We start from the raw sequence: 12,761 nt of genomic DNA on the forward strand, positions 1-12,761 counted from the left end.
ACTCACTTGAATGATTCCCTCTTGGTTCCAGGTTCACTGCAGCTGAGAGAGGGTGACTAACCCTCCCAAGGGCACACGGCTGCCCATGAAATCTCTGATAGGCTGTCCCCAGAGCTAGAGGCTGTCTGTTAGGCCTAGAGACAGTGTCAGGCTGTCCACAACTAGGGCTTCCTCTTCCTCTCCACCCCCTGGGAATGAGCAGCAGCCAGGATCCTACAGAACATGGACCCATCTAAGGAGCCATGTGACGACTTCTACCAGTACGCGTGTGGAGGCTGGCTGCAGCACCATGTGATCCCCGAGACCAACTCCCGGTACAGCGTCTTCGACATCCTTCGGGATGAGCTGGAGGTCATCCTCAAAGGTGGCCACCTCCTCGGGGGCTGTAGCAGGGTCAAGCTGGGTGCCTGCCCCGCTTCTGGGTAGCAGTGTCAGTGGGGACATCACTGGGCTGGAAGATACAGCCGGCAGGGCCTCACCCCGGCGTGTCTCTGGGCAGCCTCAGGCCTCCTCAGTGTCCCAGAGGAGAAGGTACAGGCCCAGAAGCAGCAGGGAGGGTCCATCTCTCACCAGGTGCTGCAGGGGCACATGGGCCATTGACTTGGACCCCACAGAAGTCACCTCTGTCCAACCTCTCCTCTGCCCACAGGGGTGCTGGAGAAGTCCTCTGCCAAAGACCGGCCAGCTGTGGAGAAGGCCAAGATGCTGTACCGCTCCTGCATGAACGAGAGTGAGTCGGCTGAGGGCGGGTAGCCCACGGGCTGCCCCTGCCAGGATCCAGTCCAGCACCACACCCTGCAGCGGCCCTGAAGCACCGCAAGGTGGAGCGGGCACTGCTCACGGCCCCCACTGTGTGCTGTGTGCTGTGCCCCCACCTGGCCCAGGTTCAGGCTTCCTATGGGGTGCAGGCTTATTGCTTGCCAGCTGCCCCGTGCCTGATCACACCCAGGCTGTGCTCTGTCCAGGCAACACAATGCCGGTGGGGTGTGTGCCTGGGAACCCAGGCAATGTCATGTGTGCACATGTATGTGTACATGTGCATGTTATGTGTATATGCAATGTGTGCGTGCACCTGTTTGTGTATTGTGGGTACATGTGTTTATGTACGTATACAAGTATGTGTGTATACTGTGCATGTGTGTGTGTATATGCATTATGCATGTATATTTATGTGTAATGTGTATATGTCTGTATCCTATGCATTGTTACACGTGTCCGTGTCTATGAGCTTGTGTGTGTTTAATATGTGTGTGCATATATTCAGGTGTGTATCACTGCATGTATGTGCATTGTGTGTGTTGTGTGGTGTGTATGTACACACAGGGCTGTGTGGACATGTGTTATGTATATGTGTATATGTGTCTTGTGTGCATGTCTGTGTGTACATGTGTGTGTGGATGTGTGTGTATCACAGGGAAGATTTTTGGGGCTTTGGTTCCTATTAAAAGGATTTTCATGCTTGGGGCACCCCTGAGCCAGAGCCTCTGAAACCCTCTGCTTCAGGGTTTGCAGCCCAAGTGATTGTGCTGCCCTGAGAAGATCACTACCATCCTTCTAGGACCAGGGTTCAGGGCCACCTGTTTTCCTGGGTGTGTCCAAGAGGGCGGAAGGTGTCTCAAGTATACTGACAATGGGACTCATGGGGACCCCAGCTTTATGGGATTGTCTCCATGAGCCCCCCCACTTGGGCACATCTGGGCCTGTCCCTGCTTCTCCCTTTGGGAACTGAATTTCAATTTGTCTGGGTAATACCTCATTCCCACACTTATTTAATTTTTGGCCTGAGAGGCTGACTATGCAGAAGGAAAATGGCAGTGCATATGTCACATAGAGCTCTGAGTCCCTTCCACAGCATCCAGCCTGCAACTCCTCCCACTGCAGAAGCAGTCCAGAGGCCACACAAAACCCTGTGCCACTTGGCCCAAACAGCCAGGACTTGACTTAGGACAGACAGCTTCTCCCAACTTAAGCCCAGCCACAGAAAGTCAGATAAGCTCCTGCCCAGTCCATGGAGGCCCTGCTTCCCCTCTCCCCCACCCCGCAGCCTCCCCAGGCTAGGCGACTCCATTATGCTCATCTTTCCCACTGTGAGGCTCCCCTACGCTGCTGCCCCTGAGTCTGCACTACAATGACAGTGGCCATCCCTTGCTATGGCCAGCTCTGAGCCACCACTTCTCTCATGGGGTGACCTTCCTTTATTTCCATGGTGACTTCTGTGCAGACCACCTGTACTTAGTTTTTGCCGAAGTTCTTCCGAGCTTCTTGTAAGATCAGTGCTGCGCTGCAGTTCTGATTCATCTTCTGCCCTTATCTTTTAGCCTCGATGCAGCAGACGGAGGTCTAGAGGCCCCCGCACTGCCCCCACCCCTCCCTGAGCCAGATCAAGTCACCTCAGAGCAGCAGTTGGTCACTCCTGCTGCTCTAACTCCCCTTTCTGAGGCTCCCTCACCTGTTGCCAGCTCCCAGGTCCCCATCCTCCTCGTCCGAGGGGCTCCTGAGATTCCCCAGCCCCCAGTGCCTGCCTGTGTCTAGTCTGCAGTAAAATGCTGAGCCTGTGATCGGCAGTGTGCAGCATGCCCGGGGGAATCTGCACAATTGGCACCCCACACACACTCGCCTCCAAGGTTGGGTGAGTGAGCGTTACTTCCCTTCTCAGGCTTGATAGAGAAGCGAGACTCCCAGCCTCTACTGAACATCTTAGAGGTGGTGGGAGGCTGGCCGGTGGCCATGGACAAGTGGAACGAGACCATAGGTAAGGACAATCCTGGTGGTAGCCTCATGGACAGACAGGTGGATGCTGGGACCCAGAACTCCCAGGGCAGCTACTCACTTGGCTGGCTGACTGCTCTTCGGGGAGCCCCATGAGGCCTATCCCTACTAGAGCCAACCTCAGGGTTCCAGGAGCCGGATCAGGCTCCATGCTGGGAGTTCATGCCAGCTGTGGCAAAGATTCTCTGTGGCTGGTCCCTGCAGCTCTGCAGAGGTGCATCCCTCTGGGACCCCTAGATCCAGGCGCTATGTCCCAGGGCTGCCAGCTCTGAGCCTGTACTCAGAGCTGCTCTGGAGGGGGCGGGGAAGGGTAGCACATGGCACCACACTTGGGACCTGTTGTCCCTGTAGGCTATTTGGGGATGTGTATCTCCTAGTCCCCAAGGCTGACCATGAGCCCACCACCCTGAGCCAGCCTGGGGTTCCCTAGACCCCCAGAGGTCCAGGCATAGGAGGCTGATCTATGGTCTGGTGAGAAGCCAGGCGGCCTAGCTGGTCTCCCAGCATGGGTGCTGACTCCCCAGGCCCTAAATGGGAGCTGGAACGGCAGCTGGCTGTGATGAACACGCAGTTCAACAGGCGTGTCCTCATTGATCTGTTCATCTGGAATGACGACCAGAACTCCAGCCGGCACATCATCTATGTATGAGACCACCCAAGGGCTGGGGTTGGCTGAGTCCCCTGGGCCTGGCTGGGGGCGCCCTCAGCACAGTAGGGAGGCAGGCCAGGGCAGAGGCCAAGGGGCCGGTTTCCCACATGTACTCCTGGGGTCTGGCTTCCAAAGCCCTGTTCTGGTCCACATCTGAGCTTCACCTGAGGGACAGGCTGCAGTAAGCAAGGGTTTTTTTTTTTTGGGGGGGGGGGGCTTGTGGCCTGTGTTCTGATCAGAGGAGCAGCCTGGTTCTTACCAACAGTGATGTGCTTAATATCAGCACAGGAGGCCTGACCTCAGAGAGCTATAGCTGGCCACAGCTAGAAAGCCAGAGATGCCACGCTGGGCGGGCTGAGGGTAATGGGAGGCGCTGCAGTTGCCAGCACTTCCTCTACCCACCTTTCCTCCTCCCAAGTCCCTTCCTCCAGTCCAGCCCTGCCATTCTCTCTGTCACTCAGAGCAGGATTTGGGTTCCCGGAAACATCCACCTTCCGGGGGGTTGCAGTATCTCACTGTGCACAATTCTAGGGTGCTGCCCACCTCAGCCAGGCACGGGGACCTCCTCCCCTTTCCTGGGGTCACACCGTCTGTGTTTCCAGATAGACCAGCCCACCTTGGGCATGCCGTCCCGCGAGTACTATTTGAGTGATGGCAGCAACGAGAAGGTAAGTTGAGGGCCTTGCTGCGCACACCCTGCCCGGATCCTCCCACATCCCCGGGTCCACTGGCCCTTCCACCCCATGGTGGGCCTCTGTAAACACCTGTGGGATCGAGCCCAGCACTGAGCCCTGGGGATGCAGACCCTCTTAGCTTCAACATGTACTGCCAGGCTCCAGGGTGAGCTCCCCCAACCAGGGAGCTCCCCCAACCATGGGGCAGATAGTGTGGCCTAACCCACCCACACAGAACCAGATCCACACCACCAGTGTCTGGGAGACCTGTACAGATCTCAAGTTGGGCAGAACCTACGGGTTCTGCTCCTGAGTCAAGGAGCTAATTCAGGAGAGAAGAGTTGGGAGCCTAGTGGGCAAGTTTGGTGCGGGGACCATGAGGCCAGCAGCCTAGGGACAGCAGGGGCAGGGAGAGGGAAGAGCCAGGAAGGCATAGAGAAAGCAGGGAGGACAAGGGCACAGAGTGGCAAAGGCGGGAGGCATGCCTGATAGAGGTAGCTCAAGCCAGAAGAAAAAATGTCTGTGGCCAAAGAAATGGGGTCAAGGAATGAGGCTAGGGGAGCTGGGAGAACCCTCAGACATCAGAAATTGGAGCATCTGAAAGGCCCACGTGTGGTTGCCACACCAGATCTGGTGGCTGCAGGCCTGGGGGTGTTGCCCACCTGCTACTAAGCAACATGGAAGGGTGGGCCTCTGTGGCTCCTGCCTGCAGTGAGGAAAGGCCTTCCCATGATGGGGAGGTGTGGGAGGTGTGGCCCAAGTGGTAGAGGGCCTGCTTTGCAAGCACGAAGCCCTGGGTTCAAAAACCCCAGTCCCACCAGAAGAAGGATTTGGGCAGAGCACACATCCTTAGGAGACAATTCCTGACCTCTGGTCTCAACCAGCAGCCTGGCTGGGGCAGCCCAACCTTACCCTGGCACTGACAGCCAGGGACTTCACTGAGTGCCTGGTGCACATGCAGCTCTGTAGAGCTGTCCCTGGTCCACAGAGGCTCCACCATGGGTCACTCAGCCAGAAGGGAGGCCGTTGGGACAAGAACTGGGTCCTGTGCTGTCTGTCAAGGCCCTGGTGTATAGCCCCACATCAGGGCTTGGGGGAGCAGACCTGGCCCATGGAGCTCAGGGGACCTCTCGCAGGCTTGTCCTGGGAGTGTGGGCAAGGTGACAGGGCCTCAGCCTGGGCAGGCTCGGGCAGCCTGCAATGCTCCATTCAGTGCTCTGTGTGGCATAGAGCCTTTGGGTGAGCTTCCTGGGGGCCATTCCATGTCACACGCCCACCCCCACCCCACAGAGCGCTCCGTGGTGGCCAAGGTGGCCGAGGCCGCCCAGCTCCATCCAGCGTCCTTTGGCCCAGGTGCGGGAAGCCTACCTGCAGTTCATGATGTCGGTGGCCACCATGCTTCGGAAGGACATGAACCTCCCCAAAGACAACCACCTGGTGCGGGAAGAAATGGTGCAGGTGCTAGAGCTGGAGACGCATCTGGCCAACGTGAGGCAGGACCCAGGGCCGGCGGTCTGAGGCTGGGCCCCTGACCACCTGACCCATGTGACCCCTGGCTCCCACACAGGCCACGGCACCACCGGAGGAGAGGCACGATGTCACTGCCCTGTACCATAGGATGGACCTGGAAGAGCTGCAGTACAGGTTTGGCCTGAAGGTGAGGCCTGGCACCCACACGGGAGCTGGTGCTGGCCCAGACAGGACCTATCTCAACTCCCATTCAAGCTGCAGAGCTGCACCTGCCCCCAGCAGGGACTAATTTCACTGATGCTCAAATGATCACCAATCCAGCAGGGTGGCAGATGCCACCTGTTGTCCTGGGACAGCTGTCCCATCTCTCCCATAACAGCAGTCGTGAGCCCAACCTATGAGGAAACCCAAGCTAGAGGGACTGCTGATTTCTGTGAGGTCCTCCCACTCCCCCAGGGCCATCAGACTCCAATGAGTCCCTCACCCTGACTGCGTTGCCCCCCGTGGATGGACCCTCAGACTCTCCCCTCCCTGAAAGTCAGACAGGCACCACCTTAGGCACAGGGTGGGGGGTAGCAGAGCCCTCCAGTCTGGACCTCCACCTCCCCATTTGCTCAGCCCATCCAGTCCCCCGAGCAAGCAGTGTGTAGCTTGCTCAGGCCTCCTTCCCAGGAGGGTTGGGATGCAGCTTCAGTCATAGCAACTGCCACACAGAAAGCCCAGTCGGAGGGAGGAGAGCAGGGGTGGGATTGCACCCGCGGCTGCTCCACCTGATCAGAAATGTAAGTAAGCATCAGAAGCCATAGCTCAGGCAGGGAGGGTAAAACAGGAAACCCTGGGGTGCCCTGGGCCCCTGCTCATCACACCAGGGGCCTTGGAAAACCCCCTGCCCCTGGATGCCCAAGTACCCAAGATGCCAGGCTGTGACAACCCCTCCCCCAGTGCAGCCCACAGCAAACGTGGTCCCAGCAGAGAGTGGTGGGTCCTGGGTTCTAGCACTGCTCCGGGCCTGGGCCCCATTGGAGCACAAAACAAAGCTCTTCCAAGAGGTGCATGTGCTCCATGCAGGGAGGAATGGGAGACAGAAATGACCCAAAATGAGACCGAAAGTGGGGAGGGGAGGGGCAGTGGGAAAGGCGAATGAGAAAAGACCGACTGAGAAAAGGCTCAGAAGAGTTGCACTGCAGCCAGGAGGGGTGATAAGTCCTTGCAGCCAGTGCTGAAGGCCTGAGGCAGGGCCACTAGAACGGACATGGGGACAGCAAGCAAACAATGTTGGCTTGGACTCGCATGAGAAGGTTTAGGGTGGGGGACACACGTTGCTGCTGAGGACAGTGGCCAGCGGACAGTGGCCACCAGGCATGGGCGAGAGGCTGCAGCCCAGCCCTGTCAGTGTCGTGGAGCAAGTGGTAGTGGAGGTGGAGAAAGGAGGCTCTGCATTTATTTTGAGGGTGGAATTCACAGGGTCGTGAGCGGAGTTGTTGTGGAACATTGGAGAAAGACCTCGAATAGCCTGGAGCTGTCACCGATGTGGCACAGGCCAGGTTACGGGAACATCCGAGCATCTAGGTTTTAGAGCATTTGGTTTATAATGCTCAGAATTGCCACAAAGTGTGTTTCCACACCACCCTACTCAGACAGAGACTTAACTCATTCCCAACACCCAGAAGTCCCTGGCACCCCTTCCTGTCACTACCTCTGCCCTCTTCCCCAAAGCAGCCCTGGCCCTCCCTTCCATCTCTTATGGCACTGCCACGGGGCCCAGCAGAGTCGCTGTTCCTCATCTTGTAGGTGAGATTGGTGCACACTGTGGCATCTAGCAATCCTTCATGCAGCCCCAGGGATGACAGGATTCAGTGCTAAGAACACTCAGCAATTTATGTCCCTGCTGTCCTATGGGGAGAGCCTTGGGGTGAATCCCAGGTGTGGTCTTTTCTGGGTAATGTTGCCCAGCTTGTCCAGTGTGCTGCTGGGTCAGATGTGTGTGTGCATTTAATTGCCACAGACAAGGCTGGACCTTTCTCTCCACAAAGCCATTACAGAGCATGGGACATACCCTCTCCGGGGCTTGGTGGACCCACTTTGCCACCTTAGCCCTTCCAGCGGGCTCACGACGACATTGCATCTGGAATCTACTTGGCTCCCCCGGTGCCGTGAGCTCCTCCGCTGTTGCAACATGGACTGGTCACTGGTCGTCCTCTTTGAGATGTGTCTGTTCAAGCCTCTTCTTTTGGGCTATCTGCTTTCTTGTTGATCTTTGGGGTGGTTTTCTATTTTTGGATGCCACCCTTTGGTCACATGATGTGCACAAATGTCCTCCCCACTGGGCAGCCTGTTTTCTCTCTCTCATAGTGGTTCTTTCCATTCCAAAGGGTCCAATTCACCAACTTATCAAAGATGTAGCAATCTCGCCCTTACCGTTAGTTTAAATCTTTGGCTACCCTCCAGGCACCAAGGTCTACAATCTACCTTGAGTTGATTCTGTGCAAACAGTGGGATGTAGGGATTGTTTCATTCCTCCTTATGGCTTTCAGATAATCTGGCACCATTTATTGATAAGACAGCCCCTCCCCTTGAACCACTGGTGTGTGTGCCATCTTTGGTGTAAATTGTCTTTAGTCTATCTGTGTGTGTCTAAGTGTCCAGCACTGCTCTGGGCCTGGGCCCCATTGAAGCACAAAACAAGGCTCTTCCAAGAAGCCAGGTGGGCCTGAAAACTCTTTTGTGGGAATAATTCCATTTATTCAGTCTGTAAGATTATTCATATTTTCTACATCTTTTGTCATTTTGGCCAAGGCATGTTTCTCATTGCACTTAATTCATCAAATACGCTGGCATACACCCATACCCCTGCCACAGTTAAGGCTTTGTAGCAATGTCATCCTTTGTACTGACTGTCTGCACCTCCTCGCCTACTTCTTGAGTGTTCTTAGATGCCCAGGGACTGTCTCCTTCCCAGGGGTTCAACTGGACTCTCTTCATACAAACTGTGCTGTCCTCTGTCAAAATCAAGCTGCTGCCGGATGAGGAAGTGGTGGTTTACGGCAGCCCCTACCTGAAGAATCTCGAAGACATCATTGACGTCTACTCATCCAGGTGAGGCCCAGGGAAGGTCCCAAGAGCCTGGCATCTTTGCCCCTGCTCCCCCCACTCCCCCTGCCCCCCACACCCACAATTCCTGCTCTCAGGAGAGGACCCCATCCCACATTTACCCTCTGGGGTGAGAGACATGGAAAGTTCAGTTTTAGTGGCTAGTGAGCCTCTCTAGTGGGTCAGAGGAGCGGATTCCTAGAGGTTTCTCCAGCCACCAGATTAACGTGTGGGTAGAACCTCTGCCCAAGCTATGTCCTCTCCCCCTGTCTCATCTCACCCCTGCCTCCTACCCCAGGACCATCCAGAACTACCTGGTCTGGCGTCTGGTGCTGGATCGTATCAGCAGCCTGAGCCAGAGATTCAAGGAGGCTCGGGTGAACTATCGCAAGGTGAGAGCACTGCAGAGCAGGCGTCCACCCCCACACAGGCCAGGCCCTCATCCCACTCAGTTCATGATGCCAAACACAAGCCCTGGGCCACACACGGAGCTCCACACTGGGTGCCAGGCACAAATCTGGCAGAAAAGGCGCCTGCTAACAAGCAGAGCCCAGCTCTGTGAAAATCAAGTGTGACTAGGAGGCAGGGGGCTGCTCCATGAAGGTGACATTTGATCTGAAAGGCATGGAGAGAGGAAGGCAGAGTTCCAGAAACAGCCAGTGCAGGAAGTCAGGAGCTCAGACCTGAGAAAGGGTCACAGCCTTTCCTCGAGGGCAGGAAACCCACCGCTCTGGAAGGAGTGGCAGGACACTGGGCAGAGCTCTCTTTGGGCCCGCCTGAGGTCTGGGGCAAAGCCTTATTGGAGCATGTTCTCTCCATCACTGGGGACAGACACACATTGCCTTTGCAGCCATGGAAAACCAGGGCCCAGGGGTTGGTAGCCAAAGTGGACTTGGTCCCAGAGCTTGCCCCATGGTCAATGCCAGACCTGTGCCTTGGGGACAGGGTCCAGCCGGTCCGGTGGGCAAGGACAAGATTTCAGTAGGACCACTCCCAACTCTCCCAGGGTAAAGACTCAGGTGGGAGCTGCCCCCCCTCAAAACCTCCTGTCCTCCTACAACCATGGTCAACATTCAGAAGCCAGGCTGTCATCCCGTGTCCCTCTCCTGCCCCTGGGCACCCTGAAGCCCAGGGCAGAATAGATCTGCTCAGCTCACAAACCCAAGACCCCATGGCAGACCTGGGGAAGCAGATGAATGAGTGAACAAACACTCCAGGCACTGTATGGCACAACAGTGGAGGAGGTGCGCTGGCGGGAATGTGTCAGCTACGTCAACAGCAACATGGAGAGCGCCGTGGGTTCCCTCTATGTCAAGGAGGCCTTCCCTGGGGAAAGCAAGAAACTGGTGAGTGGCTCTGATTCCTGACACATTCAGGCTGTTCCCCTGTCCACAGTTCCAGGGACAGCCTCCTGGCCCAGCCCCAGAGTGGGTGAGGACCAGTCTCCATCACTGCCACTCCAAGCTATATCTCCTACTCGGGCCCACTTGGGAAGGGCACAAATTGTACAGGCTGTGAGTCCAGGGCAGGGAGACCCTCAGCACACCTGCAAGGAGCCAAATCACAGATGAGGCCCCTGAACTAGGGGTGCTCACCCTCTCATCAATGCCATACGTCACCCAGGAGGATACATCCAGGACAGCCCTGGACTCATCCCAGAGGTGCTTTGGATCAGCCCCCTAGAAAACCCTGACTGCTGGCTATGTTCCCCTGGGCCAGCCCAGGACACAAGGGTTTATGTGTCCCCCAGGTCAGAGAGCTCATCAACAAGGTGCAGGCGGTGTTTGTGGAGACTCTGGATGAGCTAGGCTGGATGGATGAGGAATCCAAGAAGAAAGCCCAAGAGAAGGTGAGGTCTTGAAGGCCTGGGCAGCCGCGAGGAGCCCACCCAGACAAAGCTGCTAGATGCCTGTTAGGAGCCCCAGAGGAGAGGGCAACCCTCCCTCTCCAGAAAAGGGAAACTGAATGGACACCATGACTGGGACATGTAGTGGGGGTGGCGGTCTCTGCAGGAAGGACCAGGACCACCTGAAGTCCCTCTGAACTTGTGTGACACACAGCAGTCACATGACTCCACCAAGCCCTCTGCCACACACACACAGATCCTGGCTGGCTGCTGGTTCTACAAAGTGGTGAAGGGGCCCAGTTCAATACCCCTTTACCCACATGGCAAGGGGAGCAGAGCCAGCAAGCTGGGCTTCCCTTCTCACAGCGGGCAGCACCACTTGCCTCTCCTGTCCTCCTCAGGCCCTGAACATCCGGGAGCAGATCGGCTACCCCGATTACATCCTAGAGGAGAAGAACAAGCGCCTGGATGAGGAGTATTCCAGCGTGCGCCCTGCCCTGCAGTTCCCTAAGAGCTCTGCCCATCCCCTGCCCCCAACACAGGCCCTTGATATCTGAGGGCAGCACTCTGTGCTGAGCACCCTCATCCACCCTCCCATGCCCTGGGGTGGCTCTAGCATCAACCTCAGTTTACAGCTGGGGAAAATGAGGCTCAGAGGGACTAAGGAGCTTGCTTGGAGTCACCCAAATGCTCACAGCCAAGATGCCCGCTCCCATCCACCTACAGCTAGAGTCTGTGGGCCACCTGCCAGACTGCCTGGCCAGTCTTGAGGCCCTTCCCAGTCTTCCTTGACCCCTCCCCATGCTCTCTTGGGCCCTGAGAACCCAGCCCGAGCGCTGGCCGTGACTGCCCCTCTCCCATAGCTGCACTTCTCAGAGGACCTGTACTTTGAGAACAGTCTGCAGAACCTCAAAGCCAATGCCCAGAGGAGCCTCAAGAAGCTTCGAGAAAAGGTGGACCAGAATCTGTGAGTGGAATGGCCAGCATAGCATGCAAGCCTTACCTACTGGGCAAGGACGGCTGTGTGCCTGGCCAGAGTTGGCCCCATGCCAGCTGGGGAGGGACATTGGACCTATTTCAGAGTCTCCCCAACACCCTCTGTTTTGGGGGACCCCAGAAAGGAATTAAATCTCATGATTGGCCCAGGACCCTGCTCTGGCATGGCCACTATGACATGGGCCTCCTCAGGGCAAGCCTGGTGAGCCAGGGCAGGGAGGGCCCAGAAGGAGGGGCCCAGCAAACACAGGCTCCTAGTGACCAGAGTGTTCATCACAGCTGGATCATCGGGGCCGCAGTGGTCAATGCGTTCTACTCACCCAACAGAAACCAGATCGGTATGCCCATCCCTTCATACTCCCAAATCCCTCTAGCGCCAGACTGCAGTCCCCAGCCCCCCTCCATGGGTACCCCAGCCCACCCTCAGAAGGGAGGCACTCCTACATGCTACTTCGGGGAGCTTTACTTCTGTGTCCTTGAGCCAGTCAGGAGGGATGCAGGGCAGACAGCAGAGTCCTTCCTCACAGTCATCGGAAAGAGCTGGATGGGGGTCCTAGGTCTAGCCCTGCTCTCTCAGCCTCTGATCCTCAGTTTCCTCATTTATACATCAGGCAGGAGTCCTAACCTCCACCTCCCAGGCTATGGGATTAGATGACAGGACCCCTGGAGGTGCCCTCCTAAGTCTGGCACACAGCTGTGCCCACTCACAGTTTATTCCTTGTCCCCACTCGGGAACAGTGTTCCCTGCCGGGATCCTCCAGCCACCCTTCTTCAGCAAGGAGCAGCCACAGGCCTTAAACTTCGGGGGCATCGGGATGGTGATTGGGCATGAGATCACACATGGCTTTGATGACAATGGTAAGGGTGGCCCTGGGGGGTACCCCCGATCAGAAATGCACCTGCCCCCTGTCTCCACTGGGCAGCCTCAGGCCATCCATTCACCCTCCTTGTGACTTAACTGGGAACAGAGGCCAAGTGCATGGGAAGATACATGAGTCCCCAGGGAGGTGTGGTGGCCAAGCAGATCTAGAATGCCACCAGGGGTTCTGTCTGGAGAGACCACTGTAGGCATGGAGACAGGACACAGAGTTAGACCCCAAGATCTTGACTCCCCCAATGACTGGTCACTCCCCCTCCCTGGGCCTGTAAGATAGGCACAGAAGACTCTGTCTGGCATACGTGGGAGGCTGGGGCCCAGACCAGCCGTACTGGAGGAACTGCCACCATATCTAAGTCCCCTGCTGGTTTTCCTATGTGGCTCAGTCAT

General features: G+C 56.8%; 1 protein-coding gene across 4 annotated transcripts in view; it reads left to right on the top strand.

Annotated features, from left to right (window-relative positions):
* Window positions 1-12,761, top strand: part of Mmel1 (membrane metalloendopeptidase like 1) — a 30,040-nt gene that overhangs the window by 15,036 nt on the left and 2,243 nt on the right. For 2 of the 4 annotated variants that reach the window (XM_074081546.1, XM_074081544.1), the window contains exons 3-17: window positions 203-364; window positions 650-730; window positions 2,657-2,752; window positions 3,294-3,412; window positions 4,021-4,086; window positions 5,383-5,580; window positions 5,660-5,749; window positions 8,522-8,658; window positions 8,951-9,044; window positions 9,870-9,998; window positions 10,403-10,501; window positions 10,900-10,983; window positions 11,362-11,465; window positions 11,774-11,832; window positions 12,233-12,352. In XM_074081546.1, the coding sequence (XP_073937647.1) occupies window positions 203-364; window positions 650-730; window positions 2,657-2,752; window positions 3,294-3,412; window positions 4,021-4,086; window positions 5,383-5,580; window positions 5,660-5,749; window positions 8,522-8,658; window positions 8,951-9,044; window positions 9,870-9,998; window positions 10,403-10,501; window positions 10,900-10,983; window positions 11,362-11,465; window positions 11,774-11,832; window positions 12,233-12,352 (1,638 nt within the window). Of the gene's footprint in view, window positions 1-21; window positions 365-649; window positions 731-2,656; window positions 2,753-3,293; window positions 3,413-4,020; window positions 4,087-5,382; window positions 5,581-5,659; window positions 5,750-8,521; window positions 8,659-8,950; window positions 9,045-9,869; window positions 9,999-10,402; window positions 10,502-10,899; window positions 10,984-11,361; window positions 11,466-11,773; window positions 11,833-12,232; window positions 12,353-12,761 lie in introns of those variants that run through there. The other 2 variants (XM_074081545.1, XM_074081547.1) reach the window with 2 other exon arrangements.

The sequence above is a fragment of the Castor canadensis genome, chromosome 7 (assembly GCF_047511655.1).
Source record: "Castor canadensis chromosome 7, mCasCan1.hap1v2, whole genome shotgun sequence".
Classification (NCBI taxonomy): domain Eukaryota; kingdom Metazoa; phylum Chordata; class Mammalia; order Rodentia; family Castoridae; genus Castor; species Castor canadensis.